General features: G+C 44.4%; 2 protein-coding genes across 5 annotated transcripts in view; both read left to right on the top strand.

Annotated features, from left to right (window-relative positions):
- LOC110507928 (fatty acid CoA ligase Acsl3) overlaps positions 1 to 18664 on the top strand; it is a 31417-nt gene extending 12753 nt beyond the window's left edge. For 2 of the 4 annotated variants that reach the window (XM_036964847.2, XM_036964846.2), the window contains exons 5-14: positions 3467 to 3617; positions 4137 to 4260; positions 4391 to 4462; positions 8253 to 8392; positions 8612 to 8784; positions 12097 to 12171; positions 13602 to 13790; positions 14466 to 14580; positions 14660 to 14817; positions 15013 to 18664. In XM_036964847.2, the coding sequence (XP_036820742.2) occupies positions 3467 to 3617; positions 4137 to 4260; positions 4391 to 4462; positions 8253 to 8392; positions 8612 to 8784; positions 12097 to 12171; positions 13602 to 13790; positions 14466 to 14580; positions 14660 to 14817; positions 15013 to 15170 (1355 nt within the window). In that variant the 3' untranslated portion in view covers positions 15171 to 18664. Of the gene's footprint in view, positions 1 to 3466; positions 3618 to 4136; positions 4261 to 4390; positions 4463 to 7748; positions 8145 to 8252; positions 8393 to 8611; positions 8785 to 12096; positions 12172 to 13601; positions 13791 to 14465; positions 14581 to 14659; positions 14818 to 15012 lie in introns of those variants that run through there. The other 2 variants (XM_090223862.1, XM_090223861.1) reach the window with 2 other exon arrangements.
- Positions 18665 to 19295: 631 nt separating this feature from the next.
- Positions 19296 to 21282, top strand: LOC110507932 (potassium voltage-gated channel subfamily E member 4). Its single transcript, XM_021588354.3, has 2 exons — positions 19296 to 19373; positions 19516 to 21282. The coding sequence occupies exons 1-2, from the start codon at positions 19351 to 19353 to the stop codon at positions 20084 to 20086; spliced, it is 594 nt and encodes a 197-aa protein (XP_021444029.1). The 5' UTR covers positions 19296 to 19350; the 3' UTR covers positions 20087 to 21282.
- The last annotated feature ends 5385 nt before the right edge of the window (positions 21283 to 26667 follow it).

The raw sequence follows: 26667 nt of genomic DNA, 5'->3' as shown, positions 1-26667 counted from the left end.
TAGTCTCAGAGATACTATGGTCTCAGAGATACTATGGTCTCAGAGATACTGTGGTCTCAGAGATACTGTAGTCTCAGAGATACTATGGTCTCAGAGATACTGTAGTCTCAGAGATACTATGGTCTCAGAGATACTGTGGTCTCAGAGATACTGTGGTCTCAGAGATACTGTAGTCTCAGAGATACTATTCTTCTCAGAGATACTGTCGTCTCAGAGATACTATGGTCTCAGAGATACTGTAGTCTCAGAGATACTATGGTCTCAGAGATACTATGGTCTCAGAGATACTGTGGTCTCAGAGATACTATGGTCTCAGAGATACTATGGTCTCAGAGATACTATGGTCTCAGAGATACTGTGGTCTCAGAGATGCTATGGTCTCAGAGATAGTGTAGTCTCAGAGATCCTGTGGTCTCAGAGATACTGTGGTCGCAGAGATATTGTGGTCTCAGAGATACTGTGGTCTCGGATACTGTGGTCTCAGAGATACTCTTTGTCTCAGAGATACTGTAGTCTCAGAGATAGTGTAGTCTCAGAGATCCTGTGGTCTCAGAGATACTGTGGTCTCAGAGATATTGTGGTCTCAGAGATACTGTGGTCTCGGATACTGTGGTCTCAGAGATACTCTTTGTCTCAGAGATACTGTAGTCTCAGATACAGTAGTCTCAGAGATACTGTGGTCTCAGATACTGTGGTCTCAGAGATACTGTGGTCTCAGAGATACTGTAGTCTCAGATACAGTAGTCTCAGAGATACTATGGTCTCAGATACTGTGGTCTCAGAGATACTCAGGTCTCAGAGATACTGTAGTCTCAGATATACTGTAGTCTCAGATATACTGTAGTCTCAGATACTGTTGTCTCAGAGATACTGTGGTCTCAGAGATACTGTAGTCTCAGAGATACTATGGTCTCAGAGATACTGTAGTCTCAGAGATACTATGGTCTCAGAGATACTGTGGTCTCAGAGATACTGTGGTCTCAGAGATACTGTAGTCTCAGAGATACTATTCTTCTCAGAGATACTGTCGTCTCAGAGATACTATGGTCTCAGAGATACTGTAGTCTCAGAGATACTATGGTCTCAGAGATACTATGGTCTCAGAGATACTGTGGTCTCAGAGATACTATGGTCTCAGAGATACTATGGTCTCAGAGATACTATGGTCTCAGAGATACTGTGGTCTCAGAGATACTATGGTCTCAGAGATAGTGTAGTCTCAGAGATCCTGTGGTCTCAGAGATACTGTGGTCGCAGAGATATTGTGGTCTCAGAGATACTGTGGTCTCGGATACTGTGGTCTCAGAGATACTCTTTGTCTCAGAGATACTGTAGTCTCAGAGATAGTGTAGTCTCAGAGATCCTGTGGTCTCAGAGATACTGTGGTCTCAGAGATATTGTGGTCTCAGAGATACTGTGGTCTCGGATACTGTGGTCTCAGAGATACTCTTTGTCTCAGAGATACTGTAGTCTCAGATACAGTAGTCTCAGAGATACTGTGGTCTCAGATACTGTGGTCTCAGAGATACTGTGGTCTCAGAGATACTGTAGTCTCAGATACAGTAGTCTCAGAGATACTATGGTCTCAGATACTGTGGTCTCAGAGATACTCAGGTCTCAGAGATACTGTAGTCTCAGATATACTGTAGTCTCAGATATACTGTAGTCTCAGATACTGTTGTCTCAGAGATACTGTGGTCTCAGAGATACTGTAGTCTCAGAGATACTGTCGTCTCAGAGATACTGTAGTCTCAGAGATACTATGGTCTCAGAGATACTGTAGTCTCAGAGATACTGTAGTCTCAGAGATACTATGGTCTCAGATACTGTAGTCTTAAGGGGGAGGGTGGGTGGGGGTTCGGTGGTGCGGCTCATTAGGTCATGTGAATGAGGAAGTGGACACATCTGTGTCAGATTAAACTCAGAGGAAACACTCCCTTTCTCTTCAATTTCTCTCTCCTTCCTCTCTCTTTCCATCCCTCCCTTTCTCCAGCTGGTCTCTAGTGCTGCACTGCTTGACCCATAACAAGTAGAGCTGGTACTGTGAGGGGTGTGTGTGTGTGTGTGTGTGTGTGTGTGTGTGTGTTTGTGTGTGCGTGTGTGCTGACCTGTGGGATTAGGAAGGAGGGTCATGTTTATAGACACTTCTGTAAACTTCACATGACATCATTCCCCCAACACCCCTCTCCTCCTCCTCTCCTCCCTGTATCTCTGGATCCATGTTCAAGTCAGAACAAGGCCCCTCCTCTCGCATGCGGTAGACTCCAAGTCACGTCCCACTCCTCTCTCCCTCTCCTATCTCCCACTCCTATCTCTCTCTCTCCTACACTTTTGCTCCCTTCTTCCTCTCTCTCTGTCCTGCGTGTCTTCTGTTTGGGTGTGTTTTGTTTTTCTGCACTCGCTGTGGACATCGTGGACATGTTTATATTCCACACGACATTGAGCAGCCCCCCAGCCCTACAAAAAACATTCAAAATCACGTCTTATATTTCCACATGAGGACAACAGAGAAATCTACTGACTGCTGTTTTAGCCCTACTCCATTCATTTCTTATGTAGTCTAGAACTGGGATTTTATTTTTTTCAGCCCAAGACCCAAATTATAAATTAATCGTCCTCCAGGGACCCAAATTACGAAGAAATAGTGTGTGATTGTAGATGTATTCTTATAACACACAACCTACCTCTCACAAGCCAAGGACCCACTTTGGGTCCTGACCCATAGTTTATGATCTAGAATCATCTCACTTCCTTCCACATTGTCAGAATCCACATTGCCTGACATAATATAACTTCTGAGTGGCTTTTTGGCAAGCCTAGACAAGATTAACATGGTGTCTTGGAGAACTTAAGCCCAAACATTTGAAATGGGCTGACGGGGAGGAGAGGCTTTACGTCAATTGAACAGCTCTCAGCCAGTTAACACACAGCCAAATGTCAGAGAAGAAAGAGAAGAGTGAAATAATATGAAGAGAGCCGTAGAGGGGCAGAGAGAGAGAGATATTGTAAAGAGGAAGGTAGGTGCGGAGAGAGGAAAGAGGGAGAGGTAGATGGGGTTTTTGGCATTAAGATATGATGTATCTTCCTACTGAGAGTGCCAAGAGGCTGAGGAGGTTTACTAAATGGTGACATTATGTTTAATGTGTTTAATATTTTACTTGACTGATGTTCCTCTCCCTCTTTATTCCATTAGGAATGTTCCATTCTACCACTCCTTTAGATATTCATCATTATGTACCCCCATCTTGTGTAACACCACCATATGTTCCCAGGACCTTCGCCTACAGACTACATATCCTAACATGGACTTAACAAACCTTCTCCATTTTTATGTTCTGCCCTGCAACATATCTTCTGATCTCCCATGAACTCCCTTTTCCTACCATATGCTGAATATTTACAAAAACATGCTTTCATGCCATGAACTCATTTGTTTTCCTGTATTTGTCTGTGTGTGTGTGTGTAGTGTCTCGTGGGCGTAAACAGCCCATGCCCTCTGACATCGCTGTCATCATGTACACCAGCGGCTCCACTGGCGTACCCAAGGGCGTCATGATCTCCCATAGCAACATCATTGCTGGCATCACTGGCATGGCAGAAAGGATACCCAACCTGGGGTAGGTACCGCTAACCTGCCAACCTTATACACTCTCTTTACCCTCCTGGGCTCACTTCCCCCGTACCAAACTACTACTACTGACATTTCCTGATAAGCAACATTTTTTCATGAATCATCGAATAACACTTTGAATGCTCTTAGAATTTTCACAATCCAAGCTGGCTTCCAAAGTGCACCTTATCCAGGAAGATTGATCAAATGTTTACCCTTTTTCAGTTGGCTCTGTCTTAGAGGAAGGTCCCATAATGTCCTGTCTATGCTCTTTGACTGATCTCAGCTGTCCATGGGGGAGTACAGTGTGATGGTTATACATAGCAGGTTCCGTTTCAAAGCTGAATTAAAGAAACACTCAAAGTGATCTATGAGGACAACTTCCTGATTGAGGCCTTGGTGTCAACTGAGCACGTCTGTTTGTCTGTCTGTCTGTCTGTCTGTCTGTCTGTCTGTCTGTCTGTCTGTCTGTTTGTCTGTCTGTATGCTAGAATAATAAGGAGTGACGTATATTGTTCTGTGGCAGTGAGAATGACACCTACATCGGGTACCTCCCCCTGGCCCATGTGTTGGAGCTGAGTGCAGAGCTGGTGTGTGTAGCTCATGGCTGCAGGATCGGCTACTCCTCCCCCCAGACGCTAGCGGACCAGGTGAGGTGGTCCCCCCCTGCTCTGTATACTGTGTCACCTGCTTGGACTGTACATTACTAAACACATATATAAAAGGTGAATATATGTGTAGAGTACCTGCATGATAACTGTATCCTTTCTCTCTCACCAGTCAACAAAGATAAAAAAAGGCAGCAAAGGAGACACCAGTGTTCTGCAGCCTACTCTAATGGCAGCTGTGCCGGTAAGACATACATACAGTACTGTCAATGTAGGGTTGCAAATGCTGATGCTCCAGATACTCAACTAGTGTAAAGAAGGCCAGTTGTATTACTTCTTCAATCAGAACAACAGTTTTCAGCTGTGCTAAAATAATTTAAAAAACAAAAGTGAAATAAACCTTAAAAAGTGAACAGTAAATATTACACTCACACAGGTTCCAAAACAATAAAGACATTTCGAATGTCATATGATGTCTATATAGAGTGTTGTAGCGATGTGCAAATAGTTAAAGTACAAAAGGGTATATAAATAAATATGGGTTGTATTTACAATGGTGTTTGTTCTTCACTGGTTGCGCTTTTCTTGTGACAACAGGTCACACATCTTGCTGTTGTGATGGAACACTGTGGTATTTCACCCAGTAGATATGGGAGTTTATCAACATTGGGTTCCTTTTTTGAATTCTTTGTGGATCTGTGTAATCTGAGGGAAATATGTGTCTCTAATATGGTCATACATTTGGCAGGAGGTTAGGAAGTACAGCTCAGTTTCCACCTCATTTTGTGGGCTGTGCACACATAGCCTGTTTTCTCTTGAGAGCCAGGTCTGCCTATGGCGGCCTTTCTCAATAGCAAGGCTATGCTCACTGAGTCTGTATATAGACAGAGATTTCCTTAAATTCTACAACCACCTAAAATGAAGTGATTCCCAAACCTTCCATAACAAATCCATCACCTACAGAGAGATGAACCTGGAGAAGAGTCCCCTAAGCAAGGTGGTCCTGGGGCTCAGGGGCTGTTCACAAACACAAACACACCCCACAGAGCCCCAGGACAGCAACAAAGTTAGACCCAACCAAATAATGAGAAACAAAAAGATAATAACTAAGAATTTACCAAAACAATTGCCCCTTAACAGAGAGTACACAGTGGTAGAATACCTGACCACTGTGACTGACCCAAACTTAAGGAAAGCTTTGACTATGTACAGACTCAGTGAGCATAGCCTTGCTATTGAGAAAGGCCGCCGTAGGCAAACCTGGCTCCTAAGAGAAGACAGGCAATGTGCACACAGCCCACAAAATGAGGTGGAAACTGAGCTGTACTTCCTAACCTCCTGCCCAATGTATGACCATATTAGAGACACATATTTCCCTCATATTACACAGATCCACAAAGAATTCGAAATAAACCCTGATTTTGATAAACTCCCATATCTACTGGGTGAACTACCACAGTGAGCCATCACAGCAGCAAGATTTGTGACCTGTTGCTACAACACATATTTATGCTTATTTATTTTCCCTTTTGTACTTTAACCATGTGTACATCGTTACAACACTGTGTATATATATATATATATATATACTATGACATTTGTAATGTCTTTATTCTTTTGGAATTTCTGTGAGTGTAATGTTTACTGTTAATTTTTATTGTTTATTTAAGTTTTGTATATTGTCTACCTCACTTGCTTTGGCAGTGTTAACATATGTTTCCCATGCCAATAAAGCCCCTTGAATTGAATTGAATATAGGTAGCATTTCCTTTTCTATCCAGATGTAAAATGTTCCTGTTTTGACTAATTTAATAGAGTCTGCTCTGTACCACATTAGCATCCCCCCTGAGTCTCTTCACTGTTTCACAACCACCTAAAACAGTAGTTTGGTGGATGAGACTACCAGCACTCTGTAACCTATTTTTTTTAACCTTTATTTAACTTATTTTCAATGACGGCCAAGGAACCGTGGTTTAACTGCCTGTTCAGGGGCAGAACAACAGATTTGTACTTTGTCAGCTCGGGGATTTGAACTTGCAACCTTTCGGTTACTAGTCCAACACTCTAACCACTAGGCTACCCTGCCGCCCCATACCATGTTTCTTGTAGGATGACAATGTCTGTATTTCCAATTTCTTTGATGAAATATGGGTTCCTGCTCTCTCTCTCTCTCTCTCTCTCTCTCTCTCTGTCTCTTTGTCTCTCTCTCTCTCTGTCTTTAATTCTCTCTTTGTCTCTCTCTCTGTCTTTCTCTCTCTCTCTCTGTCTGCCTCTCTCTCTCTCTATTTATTTATCTCTCTCTCTCTCTATCTCTCTCTCCTGCTCTCTCTCTTTGTCTCTCTCTCTCTCTCTCTGTCTTTAATTCTCTCTTTGTCTCTCTTTGTCTCTCTCTCTGTCTTTGTCTCTCTCTCTCTCTATTTATTTCTCTCTCTCTCTCTATTTATTTCTCTCTCTCTCTCTCTCTCTATGTATTCTCTCTATTTATTTCTCTCTCTCTGTCTGTCTGTCTCTCTCTCTCTTTCTGTGAGACCCCATGCATCTCTTCATCTGTGTGTTCCCCCATGAGGATGCTAGGAGTCAGGGGACACAGGTCAGAGGGCCCCAATGTCTGGAACCATTCACAGCTGTAAACAGAACGTGAGAAAGCCCTGTGTGGTTTTCTCCGTCATAGACAAACACACACTCACTCACACACACACACCGCTCACAGTGTGTAGTTTCCTCTGTGACACCAGGCTGCATGTGTCCCACATCAACTTCCTCTCTCACTACTTTATCTAACATGCACACAAACACAGACTCTCACACCCACCAGCTGGTTTTTATTGTTTGTTGTTTGTGCCCTTTACTCCATTCAAACTTGGAGCCCAGTTTTGTAACTCAGTGATTAATTTAATAACGAAGTGTTCTGGGTTTTAGTGGGGTTGGACAAACTCTCCCTACAGTCACCATGTTAATAAGAAACAGACAGTGCTAAGTCACACACACACACATACACACACACACACACACACGCACACAGTCGTGTACAGCTAACCTTGTGGGGACACACAATTCACTCCCATACAAAATCCTATTTTCCCTGACCCCTAAACCTATCCCTAACCCGTACTCTTACCCTAACATTAACCCAAAAACCTAACCTTAAACCGAAACCTAGCTCCTGACCCTTAACGTAATTCTAACCCTAACACTAATTCTAACCTTAACCCTAATCCCCTAGAAATAGCATTTGACCATTTGACAACTGAATGACTTAGTGGTTCCTCTCCTTCTCTCTATATCAATCTCTCTGGGAGTGATGAGGTCACTGTTTTCCATGCCCACAGGAGGGTTGGGCATTCCCATTCAATTGTTTACTGTAACACTGAATATGTTTCATATTGACCAGATTGTTCCACAATACACCACAGTATATTCTGATTGCTTTACTAGTTGCTGAATCTGTGAGCATCTTTACAGAATTTATTGAATTTAGACCTCTAATATTGAAATGGTTTGTCTGGGACTTGGTCTTGTTTCATACCCAGGACACGGAGTCTCTGCTGGGCAGATAGAGAAGAGACACTGGCTGATGTCACTCCCTCCATGTGTTATCTCTGTGCTCACATAGCTCCTCAGAACTGGACCTCCTGACAGAGACGTTTCAGGGATCTGCTGTCTGGGACTGGGAACAACGCCCCGTATTAAGACTGCAGACAGACACAATCCACATACAGACAGATCCAGAACTTATTGAGCAGAACACCCACCACCCTCTTCTTATTTCCCCTCCTCTTTCTGTCCCTGTCTCTAATTCTACATCTCCCCCTATTTTCTACCCTCTCTTATACATCCAACTCAACTCCCCCTCTTTATCTATCTCTTTATGTGTCTCTGCTCACCATCTCTCAATTCCTCCCCTCTTTTCTCTCTCTCTCTCTCTCTCTCTCTCTCTCTCTCTCTCTCTCTCTCTTTCTCTCTCTCTCTCTCTCTCTCTCTCTCTCTCTCTCTCTCTCTTTCTCTCTCTCTCTCTCTCTCTCTGTGTGCTACAGGAGATTATGGATCGTATCTATAAGAATGTGATGACCAAGGTGGAGGAGATGAGCAGTGCTCAGAGGACTCTGTTCACTCTGGCCTACAACTACAAGCTGGAGCAGCTCTCCCAAGGACGCAGCACGCCACTGTGTGACAAGTACGTCAGTCTACTACAGTACACACACACACACACACACACACACACACACACACACACACACACACACACACACACACACACACGTCCTTACATATACACATAATATCTATTACACACACAAAACCTAATCCAAAAACAAATAACATAATGATGTTGAACTAGGAAGTGTAAACATGAATTACCCCCCCCCCCCCCCCCCCCCCCCAACCCCTCCAGCCTGGTGTTTAAGAAGGTTCGGTCCCTTTTGGGGGGGAAGACCAGGGTGCTGCTGTCGGGCGGGGCACCCCTCTCTGCCGCCACCCAGCGCTTCATGAACGTGTGCTTCTGTTGCCCCGTGGGCCAGGGCTATGGCCTCACCGAGACCTGCGGCGCTGGCACCATCAGCGAGAGTAAGAGAGAGTGAATGTAGTGGATACAGAGGGATGGGATAGGGTAGGAGGGAGGAGAGGCTGTAGTGGATACAGAGGGATAGTGTAGGGAAGAGGAGAGACTGTAGTAGATACAGAGGGATGGTGTAGGAGGGAGGAGAGACTGTAGTAGATACAGAGGGATGGGGTAGGAGGGAGGAGAGACTGTAGTAGATACAGAGGGATGGTGTAGGGGAGAGGAGAGACTGTAGTGGATACAGAGGGAGGGGGTAGGAGGGAGGAGAGGCTGTAGTAGATACAGAGGGATGGGGTAGGAGGGAGGAGAGAATGTAGTGGATACAGAGGGATAGTGTAGGAGGGAGGAGAGACTGTAGTGGATACAGAGAGATGGGGTAGGAGGGGGGGAGACTGTAGTGGATACAGAGGAATGGGGTAGGAGGGAGGAGAAACTGTAGTGGATACAGAGGGATGGGATAGGGTAGAGGGGAGGAGAGACTGTAGTGGGATGGAATAGGGTAGAGGGGAGGAGAGACTGTAGTGGACACAGAGGGATGGGATAGGGTAGCGGGGAGGAGAGACTGTAGTGGATACATAGGGATGGGTTAGGGTAGAGGGGAGGAGAGACTGTAGTGGATACAGAGAGATGGGGTAGGGAGAGGAGAGACTGTAGTGGATACAGAGGGATGGGATAGGGTAGGGGGGAGGAGAGACTGTAGTTGATACAGAGATATGGGGTAGGATGGAGGAGAGACTGTAGTGGATACAGAGAGATGGGATAGGGTAGGGGGAGGAGAGACTGTAGTAGATACAGAGGGATGGGGTAGGAGGGAGGAGAGACTGTAGTGGATACAGAGGGATGGGATAGGGTAGAGGGGAGGAGAGACTGTAGTGGATACAGAGAGATGGGGTAGGGAGAGGAGAGACTGTAGTGGATACAGAGGGATGGGGTAGGGTAGGGGGGAGGAGAGACTGTAGTTGATACATAGATATGGGGTAGGATGGAGGAGAGACTGTAGTGGATACAGAGGGATAAGGTAGGAGGGAGCAGAGACTGTAGTGGAAACAGAGAGATGGGATAGGGTAGGGGGAGGAGAGACTGTAGTAGATACAGAGGGATGGGGTAGGAGGGAGGAGAGACTGTAGTGGATACAGAGGGATGGGGTAGGGAGAGGAGAGACTGTAGTGGATACAGAGATATGGGGTAGGGGGAGGAGAGACTGTAGTAGATACAGAGGAATGGGGTAGGGGAGGGAGAGACTGTAGTGGATACAGAGGGATAGGGTAGGAGGGAGGAGAGACTGTAGTGGATACAGAGGGGTAGGGTAGGGGGAAGGAGAGACTGTAGAAGATACAGGGGAATGGGGTAGGGGAGAGGAGAGACTGTAGTGTAAACAGAGGGATGGGATAGGGTAGGGGGAGGAGAGACTGTAGTGGATACAGAGGGATAGGGTAGGAGGGAGGAGAGACTGTAGTAGATACAGAGGGATGGGGTAGGAGGGAGGAGAGACTGTAGTGGATACAGAGGGATAGGGTAGGGGGAGGAGAGACTGTAGTAGATACAGAGGGATGGGATAGGGTAGGAGGGAGGAGAGACTGTAGTAGATACAGAGGGATGGGATAGGGTAGGAGGGAGCAGAGACTGTAGTGGATACAGAGGGATGGGATAGGAGGGAGGAGAGAATATAGTAGATATAGAGGAATGGGGTAGGGGGAGGAGAGACTGTAGTGGATACAGAGGGATGGGGTAGGAGGGAGGAGAGACTGTAGTGGATACAGAGATATGGGGTAGGGGGAGGAGAGACTGTAGTAGATACAGAGGAATGGGGTAGGGGAGGGAGAGACTGTAGTGGATACAGAGGGATAGGGTAGGAGGGAGGAGAGACTGTAGTGGATACAGAGGGGTAGGGTAGGGGGAAGGAGAGACTGTAGAAGATACAGGGGAATGGGGTAGGGGAGAGGAGAGACTGTAGTGTAAACAGAGGGATGGGATAGGGTAGGGGGAGGAGAGACTGTAGTGGATACAGAGGGATAGGGTAGGAGGGAGGAGAGACTGTAGTAGATACAGAGGGATGGGGTAGGAGGGAGGAGAGACTGTAGTGGATACAGAGGGATAGGGTAGGGGGAGGAGAGACTGTAGTAGATACAGAGGGATGGGATAGGGTAGGAGGGAGGAGAGACTGTAGTAGATACAGAGGGATGGGATAGGGTAGGAGGGAGCAGAGACTGTAGTGGATACAGAGGGATGGGATAGGAGGGAGGAGAGAATATAGTAGATATAGAGGAATGGGGTAGGGGGAGGAGAGACTGTAGTGGATACAGAGGGATGGGGTAGGAGGGAGGAGAGACTGTAGTGGATACAGAGGGATAGGGTAGGGGGAGGAGAGACTGTAGTAGATACAGAGGGATGGGATAGGGTAGGAGGGAGCAGAGACTGTAGTGGATACAGAGATATGGGGTATGAGGGAGGAGAGAATGTAGTATATATAGAGGAATGGGGTAGGGGAGGAGAGACTCTAGTGGATACAGAGGGATAGGGTAGAGCGAGGAGAGACTGTAGTGGATACAGAGGGATAGGGTGGGGGGAGGAGAGACTGTAGTGGATACAGAGGGATAGGGTGGGGGGAGGAGAGACTGTAGTGGATACAGAGGGATGGGGTAGGGAGGAGGAGAGACTGTAGTGGATACAGAAGGATAGGGTGGGGGGAGGAGAGACTGTAGTGGATACAGAGGGATGGGGTAGGGAGGAGGAGAGACTGTAGTGGATACAGAGGGATAGGGTAGAGCGAGGAGAGACTGTAGTGGATACAGAGGGATAGGGTGGGGGGAGGAGAGACTGTAGTGGATACAGAGGGATAGGGTGGGGGGAGGAGAGACTGTAGTGGATACAGAGGGATGGGGTAGGGAGGAGGAGAGACTGTAGTGGATACAGAGGGATAGGGTGGGGGGAGGAGAGACTGTAGTGGATACAGAGGGATAGGGTAGGGAGGAGGAGAGACTGTAGTGGATACAGAGGGATGGGGATGAAGATAGAGTAAATGGGAGAGCACAGTTCTGAAAGTCATGGAAATATCCATTATTTCTCCCTAATGCAGTAAAAACTGCAGTCAGCAGTGATCCATTGCATAACTATTCGTTCCATGTTGTCATCCCTTAGAGATAGGAGAGAGTGCAGGGCCCTGGCAGGGCTACTATGGTTTGGTTAGGTTACCACGGTAACAGATGGGGAGCATTCAGCATAACAGTGCCACTGTGTATTATACAGTTGTCAGTCACTGCAGCTTGGGATGACGATGTGTGTGCGTTTTTGTGCGTGTGCGTGTGTCTGCTTTCCAGTGTGGGACTACAGCACAGGGCGAGTTGGAGGACCGCTCATTTGTTCTGAAATCAAGCTCAAGGATTGGGTGGAGGGTGAGTGACACAGAAAGACAGGGAGGAGGACCCCTGGGTCTCTTTATCCACACACACACTTATGAAAACAATGTCATATAGTTTACCGATCCATCCCACGTTATTTACACACACGCCCTAGTCAGTGTGAGAGATGGACAGCGTTTTAGGGGAAAAATCCCTCTTTCATATTTCAACTGCACCATGACCTTGTAAGGAAGTCATTCAGAACACAACTCTTTCCTCTGTATAGTTTTCCATCATACAGTGCCTTCAGAAAGTATTCACACGCCTTCACTTACAAGGTGGGATTCAAATGTATTTGTCATTTTTTGTCAACGATCTATGCAAAATATTCTAATGTCAAAATGGAAATGTAATTACATAGATATTCAAACCCCTGAGTCAATACATGTTAGAATCACCTTTCTGCATAAGTCTCTAAGAACTTTGTACACCTGGATTGTACAATATTCTTTTAAAAATATGATTGTTGATAATTGCTAGACAGCCATTTTCAAGTCTTGCCATAGATTTAAGTCAAAACTGTAAATAGGCCAGTCAGGAACATTCAATGTTGTCTTGGTAAGCAACTCCAGTGTAGATTTGGCCTTGTGTTTTATGTTATTGTCCTGCTAAAATGTGAATTTCTCTCCCAGTGTCTGTTGGAAAGCAGACTGAACCAGGTTTTCCTCAAGGATTTTGCCTGTGCTTGCGCTATTCCATTTATTTTTATCCTAAAAAATTCCCTAGTCCTTGTCAATGACAAGCATACCCATAACATGATGCAGCTACCACCATGCTTGAAAATATGAATAGTGGTACTCAGTTTTGTGTTGTGTTGGATTTTCCCCAAACATAATGTCTTTGCCACCTTATTACTTAAGTGCCTTTTTGCAAACAGAATGCATACAGAGAGGTAGTCTTTCAAAAATCATGTTAAACACTATTATTGCACACAGAGAGTCCGTGCAACTCATTATGTGACTTGTTATGCACATTTTTACTCCATAACTTATTTAGGATAGCCATAACAAAGGGGTTGAATAATTATTGACTCAAGACATTTCAGCTTTTCATTTTCAATTAATTTGTAAAAATGTCAAAAAAAACTGTTGACATTATGGGGTATTGTGTGTAGGTCAGTGACACAACATCTATTTTATCCTTTTAAATCCAAATTCAAGCTGTAACACAACAAAATGTGGAATAAGTAAAAGATGTGAATACTTTCTGAAGCGACTGTACATGGTCTATTCTGTGCTAATCATTTTATCTAATCAAGTGTATTCTATCCTAATTTGGACCTCAGAAATAGGACATGCTGTCTGTATTTTATCCACTCTGTGTTTCTTCTGTATTAACAGTACACTCTACTCTCTATATTTCTGTGTCCGTCTACTCTGCTGATGTCTATTGGTCTTTATTTCCTCCCCTGCTCTGTCCTCCAGGTGGCTACCACAGCACAGACACACCCAACCCACAAGGTGAGATCCTGATTGGCGGGCCCAACGTAACCATGGGTTACTACAAGAATGAGGCCAAGAACCAGGACTTCTTTGTGGACGACAACGGCCAGCGCTGGTTCTGTACGGGAGACATAGGAGAGGTCCATCCTGATGGATGCCTCAAGATCATTGGTGAGGAGCAGGGCTAACACCTCTAACTGAATGTCCTCATTCTCGGTTTCTGAATAAAGAGACATCTACTCTATTCCAAAGTGTTCCCCTTCACCATGGTTATGCACCCAAGTTCATATTTGCTAAGATAAACATTTACTTTTGGGCATGTCCATCAAAGGAGGCTGGTGGGAGGAGCTATAAGAGGATGGGCTCATTGTAATGGCTGGAATGGAATCAATGCAACGGAGTCAAACACGTTGTGTTTGATGTGTTTGGCACCATTCCATTGATTCCATTCCAGCCATTATAATAAGCCCATCCTCCTCTAGCTCCTCCTACCAGCCTCCTCTGATGTCCATATACAGTACCATGTAAAAAACCCTCCCTGGTACCACCTACGTCAGCACACCGCATCAACGTCATGCCAAAACCACTGAAACCCATCTAAATAAACTATGCCCCTACGTTCATCTATCAGTCTAGCAGGACAGCTCCCAAGAACAACTATTTCTCAATTCCACCTCACTTCTGAGAATTCCTCTTGAGTCGTGTTTACTTTAGACTGACAGAAATCCTAATGCTCTCTGTTGTCTATATCTGTCTGTAAAGATTTGCTGTGCAATGGAAAATGTGCTTTTTATCCCCCCCACAAACACACACATACAGTGTGACAGTGTGTCCCTGTGTCTACAGATCGTAAGAAGGACCTGGTTAAGCTCCAGGCAGGAGAGTATGTGTCTCTGGGGAAGGTGGAGGCCATGCTGAAGAGCTGCCCCCTTATAGACAACATCTGTGCCTACGCCAACAGGTGTGTGTGTGTATGAATCAGTCTATGTAAAAAAAAACAGAGACATGGTGGTGTCTTCTTAACCGTTATCTCTCTTCAGTGAAGAGATGTACGTGATTGGCTTTGTGGTGCCCAATCAGAAGCATCTGCTGTCGCTAGCGGAGCAGTATTGTATCCGGGGCTCGTGGGAGGAGCTGTGTAACAATGCTGCCATGGAGGGGGTGGTCCTGCAGGTCATCACTGAAGCTGCCCTATCAGGTGAGAGGTCAAAGGTCATCACACCTTGGAGAGAGAGGAGAGGGCGGTTATGCAGTAGATGGAAGTGGTAGTAGTAGATACACGTTAAAGTCCGTTTGAAGCTCTACTTTTGTCATCCATTCCTTTTGGTGATTTCTTCGGTTCCACCTCTGACTGGAGTTGTGATGCATTTATTCTTCTTGTCTGCCTGTGCAGCCCAGCTGGAGCGGTTTGAGATCCCCCGTAAGATCCGTCTGAGCCCCGACCCCTGGACCCCCGAGACGGGCCTGGTGACCGACGCCTTCAAGCTCAAACGCCAGCAGCTGAAGAGTAAGTACCAGGACGACATCGAGAGAATGTACGGCGGGAAGTAGGACCAGACCAGACCAGAACCACTCCATGCACAGATCCAGCATCTGCCTCAAGCCTCCAAGCTTTTTGCTCCATCCTCCTATCCCCACCAGACCCCCATCCCGGACGAGCCCCCAGAAGCACTCAATTTACTTGAATCTACTTTGTTCTAATGAGACCAAAAAAGATAGAGGGAGAGAAATAGATAGAGAAACAGATTGAGAAAGATAGAGGGAGAGAAACAGATAGAGAAACAGATTGAGAAAGATAGAGGGAGAGAAATAGATAGAGAAACAGATTGAGAAAGATAGAGGGAGAGAAATAGATAGAGAAACAGATTGAGAAAGATAGAGGGAGAGAAACAGATAGAGAAACAGATTGAGAAAGATAGAGAGAGAGAAACAGATAGAGAAACAGATTGAGAAAGATAGAGGGAGAGAAATAGCGATATCAAAGAGAGGAGGCTGTGTTGCAATATTTCTACTGTTCCTTCATTCGATGAAATGGCTTTGCTTAAAAATGTGAATCAATAGACAATAAATAAAGCCCTGAAGACTGTTAGAGAGAAGGATTAAAGAGTGTTGTTGGAACACCCTAATATCTCCATGTTCATTCCACTTCTTGCCCATGTTCATTCCACTTCTTGCCCATGTTCATTCCACTTCTTGCCCATGTTCATTCCACTTCTTGCCCATGTTCATTCCACTTCTTGCTCATGTTCATTCCACTTCTTGCCCATGTTCATTCCACTTCTTGCCCATGTTCATTCCACTTCTTGCTCATGTTCATTCCACTTCTTGCCCATGTTCATTCCACTTCTTGCCCATGTTCATTCCACTTCTTGCCCATGTTCATTCCACTTCTTGCCCATGTTCATTCCACTTCTTGCCCTCTTTGGAGATGGTTTTCCTCCAGATGTGAGTTGTGAGACAGGACAGATAAGGTCATGTTGCCTGTTGATCTCTCTCTCTCTGTGTGTGCGTGCGTGCGTGTGTGCGTGCGTGCGCGCGACAAGGACAAGAACTGGAGGAGAAACAGCACATTTCCCGTTGCCTGTTGAGCTCATGTCTGGTCGTGGTCCCATGTGGCTCAGTTGGTACAGCATGGCATATGCCTGGATTGTGGGTTTGATTCCAACGGGGGACCAGTACCAATGAAAATGTATGCACTCACTACTACTAAGTCGCTCTGGATAAAATCGTCTGCTAAATGACTAGTGAGTGTTGTTCACCGTTATTGAAGCACAAGCTCAGGTTGGTTGGAAAACGTTGTTTTAACACCAATGCCCTTCTGTCTGAGGGTGTCAGGAATGCTAAGCCATGAGAGCCTGTAGAGTGTAAGTACCATTAACATTGCAATTAATAGCTGTTATTTAATTATTTGTTTTTCTCCTTTAATTCTGTGATTCTGTCCACATTAGTCTAGAGTCCTCATTGGCTGATTCTCTCTACAAGTTACGAATCCAGGGCTCCTCGTTGGCTATTTCTCAGCCCTGTTCCTGAAGCCAGGTTTTTCAATTGCTTATTCTCTGGTTTATTTCAGAACCTAGTTCTGCCCGGAGACTAGTCTTATTTCCTGCAGGGCAGGAAGCAACTAGCAGTCGTCGTTTATTTTTGTTGTGGTTGTTCTGTTTAGTTGATCCTGTTTCTCCTGCTTAGTGAGGCTTTAGCACTGTGATTTCTATTAGATTCCCATCTGCCCATCTGATCCTACAGGCACAAAGTCAACAGAAGGTTCCGAGAGACTAAGACAATGACTTTATTGTGCCCATGGGGAAATGTGTGTTGTGGCTAGGGCAGGGAAATGTTGAGTCTCTGCACCTAGAAAAAAAAAATTCCAGGTGAATATACACGACATGGACAAAAGTATGTGGACACCTGCTCGTCGAACCTCTCTTTCCAAAATCATGGGCATTCATATGGAGTTGGTCCCCCCCTTTGCTGGAAGGCGTTCCACTAGATGTTGGAACATTAATGCTCGGACTTGCTTCCATTCAGCCACAAGAGCATTACTGAGGTCGGAACTGATGTTGGCCGATTAGGCCTGGCTAGTAGTCGGCATTCCAATTCACCACAATGGTGTTCAATGGGCTCTGTGCAGGCCAGTTAAGTTCTTCCACACCATTCTTGACAAACCATTTCTGTATGGACCTCGCCTTGTGCAGGGGGGCATTGTCATGCTGAAACAGGAAAGGGCCTTCCCTAAACTGTTGCCACAAAATTGGAACCACAGAATTGTCTAGAATGTCATTGCATGCTGTAGCGTAAAGATTTCCCTTCACTGGAACTAAGGGGCCTAACCCGAACCATGAAAAACAGCCCCAGACCATTATTCCTCCTCCACCATTGGCAACTCTAGCAGGCCAGATATTTGACGAACTGACTTGTTGGAAAGGTGGCATACCTATCACGGTGCCACGTTGAAAATCACTGAGCTGGGCCATTCTACTGTCAATGTTTGTCTATGGAGATTGCATCGCTGTGTGCTCAATTTTATAATTGAATATATATATATGTGGCTGAAATAGCCGAATCCACTAATTTGAAGGGGCGACAACATACTTTTGCCCATGTAGTGTATGTATTTCAGAACTATTCCCTTGCCATTTCTGTCATTAATACAATTGTTATTATTTATGATAATGCCAATTAATAATACTCTTGTCATAAACTCATAATGTTTGTAAGAAATATGTAGATTGGTGAATACCATTTTCTTTCAGTGGTAGAAAACATATTTGTACTCTGTTATAGGTGTGCACTTACGTGAACCACACATTCACTAATGTCAGAGCTGTCGTTCTAGAACCACTGCCATGCTTGGAGTAAACCGTATGCCATATGATAATATAACATTTTGACCAAACTATGGTGGGATTACTTGGCCGACGGCAAGAAGAGATGCACACAAAACACTTCCGTACAACAGTTGAGAATTTAAAGATTTTAGTTAAGAGCACAGCTTCAGCATTTATTTGTGTGTGTGTGTGTGTGTGTGTGTGTGTGTGTGTGTGTGTGTGTGTGTGTGTGTGTGTGTGTGTGTGTGTGTGTGTGTGTGTGTGTGTGTGCGTCTGTGTGTGTGTGCTCGCTTGCGCGCGCTCTCTCGTACCTAAATATTACAAACATTTCTCTGTAGAACATCATTCCACAAATGACACCTGTTGCCTTTTCTTGTGATTTCAAGTGGATAACTACATATAGGAAATATTTTAATAACAATGCTGTACACAGTAATGAAATATATAGTTTCTTGACAGTATGTGTTACTGTAACCCAGAATAACATGCATTTAGGATGTTTTCCTGTGTACTGTACACACAGTATATGAGGGGCAGTGATCACTGAAAAAGGAATATGTTAAATCTATTGAAGCTTTATAATATAGACCCATTTTGGAAATCTTCTCCCTGTTTGTCTGGGGAATCTGCCTTGTAACATAAGTGCAACAATTGTATTTATAAGTAATTTGCCTTGGAATTGATTACATGAAGAAATAAATAAAGATTGTGTTTGGTCTATCAGAGCTGTCCTGCGTTATTTGAGTGCAAATTGAGAAATTAGGCTGTTGTCCATTATGTCGCCCATTACAATTAGACCCATAATAAAGCAGTGATTGGTGACACACGTTAGGTGGTTATGATGATGATGACTGTGTGAGAAAGTTATGTTTGAGCTGTAAGAACGAACTCTTTGAACTTCATTTATCCAATAAGCTCAAAAGGGACCAGGCTAATCAAATTAAACAATTGTGCCTACCATCGTCATTTGTCGTTGCCTAGTAATTTGAGGCAAACATTTCCAAACCCTTCCCTTTAGCACTATCCAAGACAATTTGTTGCTTAATGAAGTGGTTAAATTCTGTTAAATTTTCTGTAATGTGAACATTTAACATGTAGGTGAATGTGTAGTAATAGCCCACTAATCACGAATATTTTATTTAGTAATTTAACAGAATTGGAACATAGGGTTTCAAAATCTGATAACCATTGTTTGTCACATTTTTGTCTGGGCAGAGGCCACTCTGAAATTTGCGTCCACTCCGTAATTTGACATTGGGCCAAAACTTGCCTCTCGACTACAGTCCACTCACGTGATTGGTGACGTCCCAAGGTCGCCATATAAATATTCCCACGCACTTGGATATCCTGTTACATTCGATAGGCGCACACTCCCACGAGGAGACGGATCACACTGCTGGGTTCACATGTTCCACCGTTCTGTTGCTCGGTAAGTTGGATAAGTAGTGTATCATTAGTAACAATAGGCCATTGTTAACTAAGTTATGTCTTATAAAAGTTTAATTTGGCTATAATTTGTAAAAGTGTGGGTAAAGAAACAATATCATAACCTCTGTAATTTATTTTTACAGGAAACTTTTCATTCCACCTCAAACTCCACTGAGGATGGAGAAGTCACACAACTTCACAACGCACCAAGTTCTTCCCCTGCAGAGGGCTAATGATGCTTCCCAAACCGACAAAAGCAATGGCAACGCATACGTGTACATTTTCATAGTGATCTCCTTCTATGGAGTCTTCCTCGTTGGTATAATGCTGGGCTATGTTCGCTCCAAAAGGCGGGAGAAGAGAAGATCGAACGTTTTTACGCGCCTGGTGCACGAGGAGGAGCAGCGGGAATGGGGCGCGCTGAAAAAGAAGCACAGCATCACCATGACCTCCTTCCAGGTATCGCTTCCCTTCTCCGCGGGGAGCCAGGATGTCAATGAAGGAAGGGTCCTGAGCTCCCCTCTGGCCTGCGCCCTGTTCTCCATTGAACAAACCAGTGTCAGTTCACTGTGCTCCTCCGCCGACGCGCGCTTTGCCATCGAGGAGGAGTCGGACAGCGGGACCGCGGAGGGACCGGACGAGACCCTGAAGGGCAGTTCTACTGACAACAGCGACGACTCCGCAGAGATACAGATACTCGGAGAGGAACTGTGACGCTCAGAACAGATGATGAGAGGGGAAATAAACGCAAAAAACTGTAGACTTTCCATCCCTCTCCGTCATATAGGAAATACGTGGAGAAGTTAAAGACTGATAAAGTTTAGCTTGACATATGGAACAATTGCTCTCTAACCATCAGGTTCTGAGTATTGAAACGTACCTGGAACCCACTTGAAATATATTTTCTGTAACGAAATCCTCTTAAGATGTAGCCTAATGATTTCACTGTGCAGTGTTCATAATGTCTATGTAGGTTTACTTGGGGTTGTTGTGTAAAGTGAAGAGAAGAAAAAAAACAGTTGAAAAACAATGATCTGTTTAAGAAATATGGTTCTTCTTTACTCTTCTTGGGAAATACATGTTTTTATTTTGAAAAAACGTTGTTGCAATATCTCGTTTTCTCCAAAAGGGGGCAGTGCTGCAGTAGTTTTACCCCACCTGTTGCTGGGGAACACCAGTCATTTCAGTAGAATCAACACAACATAGGGTTTACTGTCCTTGCATTGTCTTATTTGTTCTGAAGTGTTGACATACTAATTTATAAAATAAGAAGCTATTTTTTCAGGCAGTTAGCTGATTATTTATTTTGAATTATTTACAATGACATAATTTTGCACAATTAGCAGACACTATTATCCAGAGCCACTTAAAGGAGAAAACAGGGTTAAGTACCTTGCTCAAGGGCACATTGCCAGATCTTTCACCTAGTTGGCTCGGAGATTCGAACCAGCACCCTATATCTGAAAAGTCATCATACGTTAAGATTAGGCCAAACCATCCCACCCACAGCAGATCTTCCCATGTGATAGGAGTCCTGGGAAACGAGCATGAAGAATGCTGGGATTTCTCCCAATCGCTATGACGACAACACTACTAACGCCCATCCCCCTCCAGGCTCCCACCCACACACCATACCATATCAGCCCTGCTGCAGGCCATAATGCTCACAACTCACTCCATTGACAACATGCCAAACCAAAGTGAGGTAGAACAATAGTGTGAAAGAAAATGAATGTATTTTATGATGCTAATTGGAAAGTAATGAACAATAAACACAATTAACAGTAAACATTACACAAGTTCCAAAATAAAAATACTTTTCAAATGTCATATTATGTCTATATACAGTGTTGTAATGATGTGCAAATAGTTAAAGTACAAAATGAAAAATAAATATATATACAGTTGAAGTCAGAAGTTTACTCGCACCTTAGCCAAATACATTTAAACTCAGTTTTTCACAATTCCTGATGCTTAATCCTAGTAAAAATTCTGTCTAGGTCAGATAGGATCACCACTTTATTTTAAGAATGTGAAATGTCAGAATAATAGTAGTGAATGTTTTATTTCAGCTTTTATTTCTTTAATCACATTCCCAGTGGGTCAGAATTTTACATACATTCAATTAGTATTTGGCAGCATTGTCTATAAATTGTTTAACTTGGGTCAAACATTTCAGGTAGCCAGCCTTTCACAAGCTTCCCACAATAAGTTGGGTGAATTTTATCCCATTTCTCCTGACAGACACGGTGTAACTGAGTCAGGCTTGTATGCCTCCTTGCTCGCAGACGCTTTTTCAGTTCTGCCCACAAATTTTCTACAGGATTGAGGTCAGAGTTTATGATGGCCACTCCAATACCTTGACTTTGTTGTCTTTAAGCCATTTTTCCACAACTTTGGAAGTATGCTTGGGGTCATTGTCCATTTGGAAGACCCATTTGCAACCAAGCTTTAACTTCCTGACTGATGTCTTGAGATGTTGCTTTAATAAATCCACATAATTGTCCTTCGTCATGATGCCATCTATTTTGTGACGTGCACCAGTCCCTCCTGCAGCAATGCACCCCCACAACATGATGCTGCCACCCCCGTGCTTCACGGTTGGGATGGTGTTCTTCGGCTTGCAAGCAACCCCCTTTTTCCTCCTTTAGCCAAACAATTCTATTTTTGTTTCATCAGACCAGAGGGCATTTCTCCAAAAAGTACAATCTTTGTCCTCGTGTGCAGTTGCAAACCATAGTCTGGCTTTTTTATGGCGGTTTTGGAGTTGTGGTCTCTTCGTTGCTGAGCGGCCTATCAGCTTATGTCGATATAGGGCTCGTTTTACTCTGGATATACAGTGGGGCAAAAAAGTATTTAGTCAGCCACCAATTGTGCAAGTTCTCCCACTTAAAAAGATAAGAGAGGCCTGTAATTTTCATCATTTCACTTCAACTATGACAGACAAAATTAGAAAAAAAATTCCAGAAAATCACATTTAATGAATTTATTTGCAAATTATGGTGGAAAATAAGTATTTAGTCACCTACAAACAAGCAAGATTTCTGGCTCTCACAAATCTGTAACTTCTTCTTTAAGAGGCTCCTCTGTCCTCCACTCATTACCTGTATTAATGGCACCTGTTTGAACTTGTTATCAGTATAAAAGACACCTGTCCACAACCTCAAACAATCACACTCCAAACTCCACTATGGCCAAGACCAAAGAGGTGTCAAAGGACACCAGAAACAAAATTGTAGACCTGCAGCAGGCTGGGAAGACTGAATCTGCAATATGTAAGCAGCTTGGTTTGAAGAAATCAACTGTGGGAGCAATTATTAGGAAATAGAAGACATACAAGACCACTGATAATCTCCCTCGATCTGGGGCTCCACGCAAGATCTCACCCCGTGGGGTCAAAATGATCACAAGAACGGTGAGCAAAAATCCCAGAACCACACGGGGGAACCTAGTGAAGGACCTGCAGAGAGCTGGGACCAAAGTAACAAAGCCTACCATTAGCAAGGGCATTGAAGATGAAACGTGTCTGGGTCTTTCAGCATGACAATGACCCCAAACACACCGCCCGGGCAACGAAGGAGTGGCTTCGTAAGAAGCATTTCAAGGTCCTGGAGTGGCCTAGCCAGTCTCCAGATCTTAACCCCATAGAAAATATTTGGAGGGAGTTGAAAGTCTGTGTTGCCCAGCAACAGCCCCAAAACCTCACTGCTCTAGAGGAGATCTGCATGGAGGAATGGGCCAAAATACCAGCAACAGTGTGTGAAAACCTTGTGAAGACTTACAGAAAACATTTGACCTCTGTCATTGCCAACAAAGGGTATATAACATAGTATTGAGAAACTTTTGTTATTGACCAAATACTTATTTTCCACCATAATTTGCAAATAAATTCATTAAAAATCCCTAAAATGTGATTTTCTGGATTTTGTTCACCTCATTTTGTCTGTCATAGTTGAAGTGTACCTATGATGAACATTTCAGGCCTCTCTCATCTTTTTAAGTGGGAGAACTTGCACAATTGATGGCTGACTAAATACTTTTTTGCCCCACTGTAGATACTTTTGTACCTGTTTCCTCCAGCATCTTCACAGGGTCCTTTGCTGTTGTTCTGGGATTGATTTGTACTTTTCGCACCAAAGTACGTTCATCTCTAGGAGACAGAACGTGTCTCCTTCCTGAGCGGTGTGGCGGCTGCGTGGTCCCATGGGGTTTATACTTGCATACTATTGTTTGTACAGATGAACGTGGTACCTTCAGGCGTTTGAAAATTGCTCCCAATGATGAACCAGACTTGTGGAAGTCTGCCATTTTTTTTCTGAGGTCTTGGCTGATTTCTTTTGATTTTCTCATGATGTCAAGTAAAGAGGCACTGAATTTGAAGGCAGGCCTTGAAATACATCCACAGGTACACCTCCAATTGACTCAAATGATGTCAATTAGCCCACCAGAAGCTTCTAAAGCCATGACATCGTTTTCTGGAATTCTCCAAGCTGTTTAAAGGCACAGTCAACTTAGTGTATGTAAACTTCTGACCCACTGGAATTGAGATACATTGAATTATAAGTTAAATAATCTGTCTGGAAAAATTGTTGGAATAATTACTTGTAAAAAGTAGATGTCCTAACCGACATGCCAAAACTATAGTTTGTTAACAAGGAATTTGTGGAGTGGTTGAAAAACGAGTTTTAATGACTCCAACCAAAGTGTATGTACACTTCCGACTTCAACTGTAAATATAGGTTGTATTTACAATGGTGTTTGTTCTTCAATGGTTGCTCTTTTCTTGTGAAAACAGGTCACAACTCTTGCTGCTGTGATGGCACAGTGTGGTATTTCACCCAATAGATGGGAGTTTATCAAAATTGTATTTGTTTTTTTAATTCTTTGAGGGTCTAGGGTCCTAGGGCTCAGGTCCTCCGAGAGAGAGAAAGAAAGACAGAATTAGAGAGAGCATATGTGGGGTGGCCAGTCCTCTTCTGGCTGTGCCGGGTGGAGATTATAACAGAACATGGCCAAGATGTTCAAATGTTCATAAATGACCAGCATGGTCGAATAATAATAAGGCAGAACAGTTGAAACTGGAGCAGCAGCACGGCCAGGTGGACTGGGGACAGCAAGGAGTCATCACGTCAGGTAGTCCTGGGGCATGGTCCTAGGGCTCAGGTCCTCCGAGAGAGAGAAAGAAAGAGAGAAGGAGAGAATTAGAGAACGCACACAGGACACCGAATAGGACAGGAGAAGTACTCCAGATATAACAAACTGACCCTAGCCCCCCGACACATAAACTACTGCAGCATAAATACTGGAGGCTGAGACAGGAGGGGTCAGGAGACACTGTGGCCCCATCCGAGGACACCCGCGGACAGGGCCAAACAGGAAGGATATAACTCCACCCACTTTGCCAAAGCACAGCCACCACACCACTAGAGGGATATCTTCAACCACCAACTTACCATCCTGAGACAAGGCTGAGTATAGCCCACAAAGACCTCCGCCACGGCACAACCCAAGGGGGAGGGGGGGGGGGGGGGGGGCGCCAACCCAGACAGGATGACCACATCAGTGAATCAACCCACTCAGGTGACGCACCCCTTCCAGGGACGGCATGAGAGAGCCCCAGTAAGCCAGTGACTCAGCCCCTGTAATAGGGTTAGAGGCAGAGAATCCCAGTGGAAAGAGGGGAACCGGCCAGGCAGAGACAGCAAGGGTGGTTTGTTGCTCCAGAGCCTTTCCGTTCACCTTCCCACTCCTGGGCCAGACTACACTCAATCATATGACCCACTGAAGAGATGAGTCTTCAGTAAAGACTTAAAGGTTGAGACCGAGTTTGCGTCTCTGACATGGGTAGGCAGACCGTTCCATAAATATGGAGCTCTATTGGAGAAAGCCCTGCCTCCAGCTGTTTTCTTAGAAATTCTAGGGACAACGTACGTGTAGGTATGTACGGCTGGACCAAATCGGAAAGATAGGCAGGAGCAAGCCCATGTAACGCTTTGTAGGTTAGCAGTAAAACCTTGAAATCAGCCCTTGCTTTGACAGGAAGCCAGTGTAGGGAGGCTAGCACTGGAGTAATATGATCACATATTTGGGTTCTAGTCAAGATTCTAGCAGCCTTAAGAAGAGTTAATTACCAAATAAACTAAAGTAAAAAATAAAAAAAAAAAGTAACACAATAACATAACAATACCGAGGCTATATACATGGGGTACCGGTACCGAGTCAGTGTGTGGGGGTACAGGCTATGCTCTCTGAGTCTCTACATAGTCAAAGATTTCCTTCATTTGGGGTCAGTCACAGTGGTCAGGTATTCTGCTACTGTGCACTCTCTGTTAAAGGCCAAATAGCGCTCTAGTTTGCTCTGGGGTTGTTGTTTTTATTCTTTCCAATGGGTCAAATAATTATCTCTTTGTCTTCTCATGATTTGGTTGGGTCTAATTGTGTTGCTGTCCTGGGGCTCTGTGGGGTCTGTTTGTGTTTGTGAACAGAGCCCCAGGACCAGCTTGCTTAGGTCGTTCTTCTCCAGGTTCATCTCTCTGTAGGTGATGGATTTGTTATGGAAGGTTTGGGAATCGCTTCCTTTTAGGTGGTTGTAGAATTTAACGTCTCTTTCCTGGATTTTGATCATTCGTGGGTATAATTCGTGGGTACCTAATTCTGCTCTACATGCAATATTTTGTGTTATACATTGTACACAGGATATTTTAGCAGAATTCTGCATGCAGAATTTGGTGTTTGTCCCATTTTGTGAATTCTTGGTTGGTGAGCGGACTCCAGACCTCACAACCATAAAGGGCAATGGGTTCTATAACTGATTCCAGCATTTTTAGCCAGATCCTAATTGGGATGTAGAATTTCATGTTCCTTTTGATGGCATAGAAAGTGCTTCTTACTGTACCTTGTCTCTCAGATCGTTCACAGCTTTGTGGAAGTTACCTGTGGTGCTGATGTTAAGGCCGATGTATGTATTCTTTTTTTGTGTGCTCTTGGGCAACGGTGTCTAGATGGAATTTGTATTTGTGGTCCTGAGAACTGGACCTTTTTTGTAACACCATTATTTTTGTCTTACTGAGATTTACTGTCAGGGCCCAGGTCTGACAGAATCTGTGCAGAGGATCTAGGTGAGGCTCTCCTTGGTTGGGGACAGAAGCACCATATCATCAGCAAACAGGAAACATTTGACTTCAGATTCTAATAGGGTGAGGCCGAGTGCTGCAGACTGTTCTAGTGCCCTCGCCAATTTGATGATATATATACACAACCGTTCAAAAGTTTGGGGTCTCTTAGAAATGTCCTTG

This window comes from Oncorhynchus mykiss, chromosome 27 (assembly GCF_057628025.1).
Source record: "Oncorhynchus mykiss isolate SJ-2025 chromosome 27, ASM5762802v1, whole genome shotgun sequence".
Classification (NCBI taxonomy): Eukaryota; Metazoa; Chordata; class Actinopteri; order Salmoniformes; family Salmonidae; genus Oncorhynchus; species Oncorhynchus mykiss.
The sequence above is the reverse complement of the archived record's forward strand: the minus strand, read 5'-3'. Positions and strand labels throughout refer to the sequence as shown.

What these genes read in the sequence shown, in the direction of transcription:
- LOC110507932 (XM_021588354.3), top strand. Translation starts at nt 19,351, where the DNA reads ATGTTCCACCGTTCTGTTGCTCG. An exon ending in TTCCACCGTTCTGTTGCTCG is followed by an intron (nt 19,374 to 19,515) that starts GTAAGTTGGATA and finishes TTATTTTTACAG; the next exon opens with GAAACTTTTCATTCCACCTC.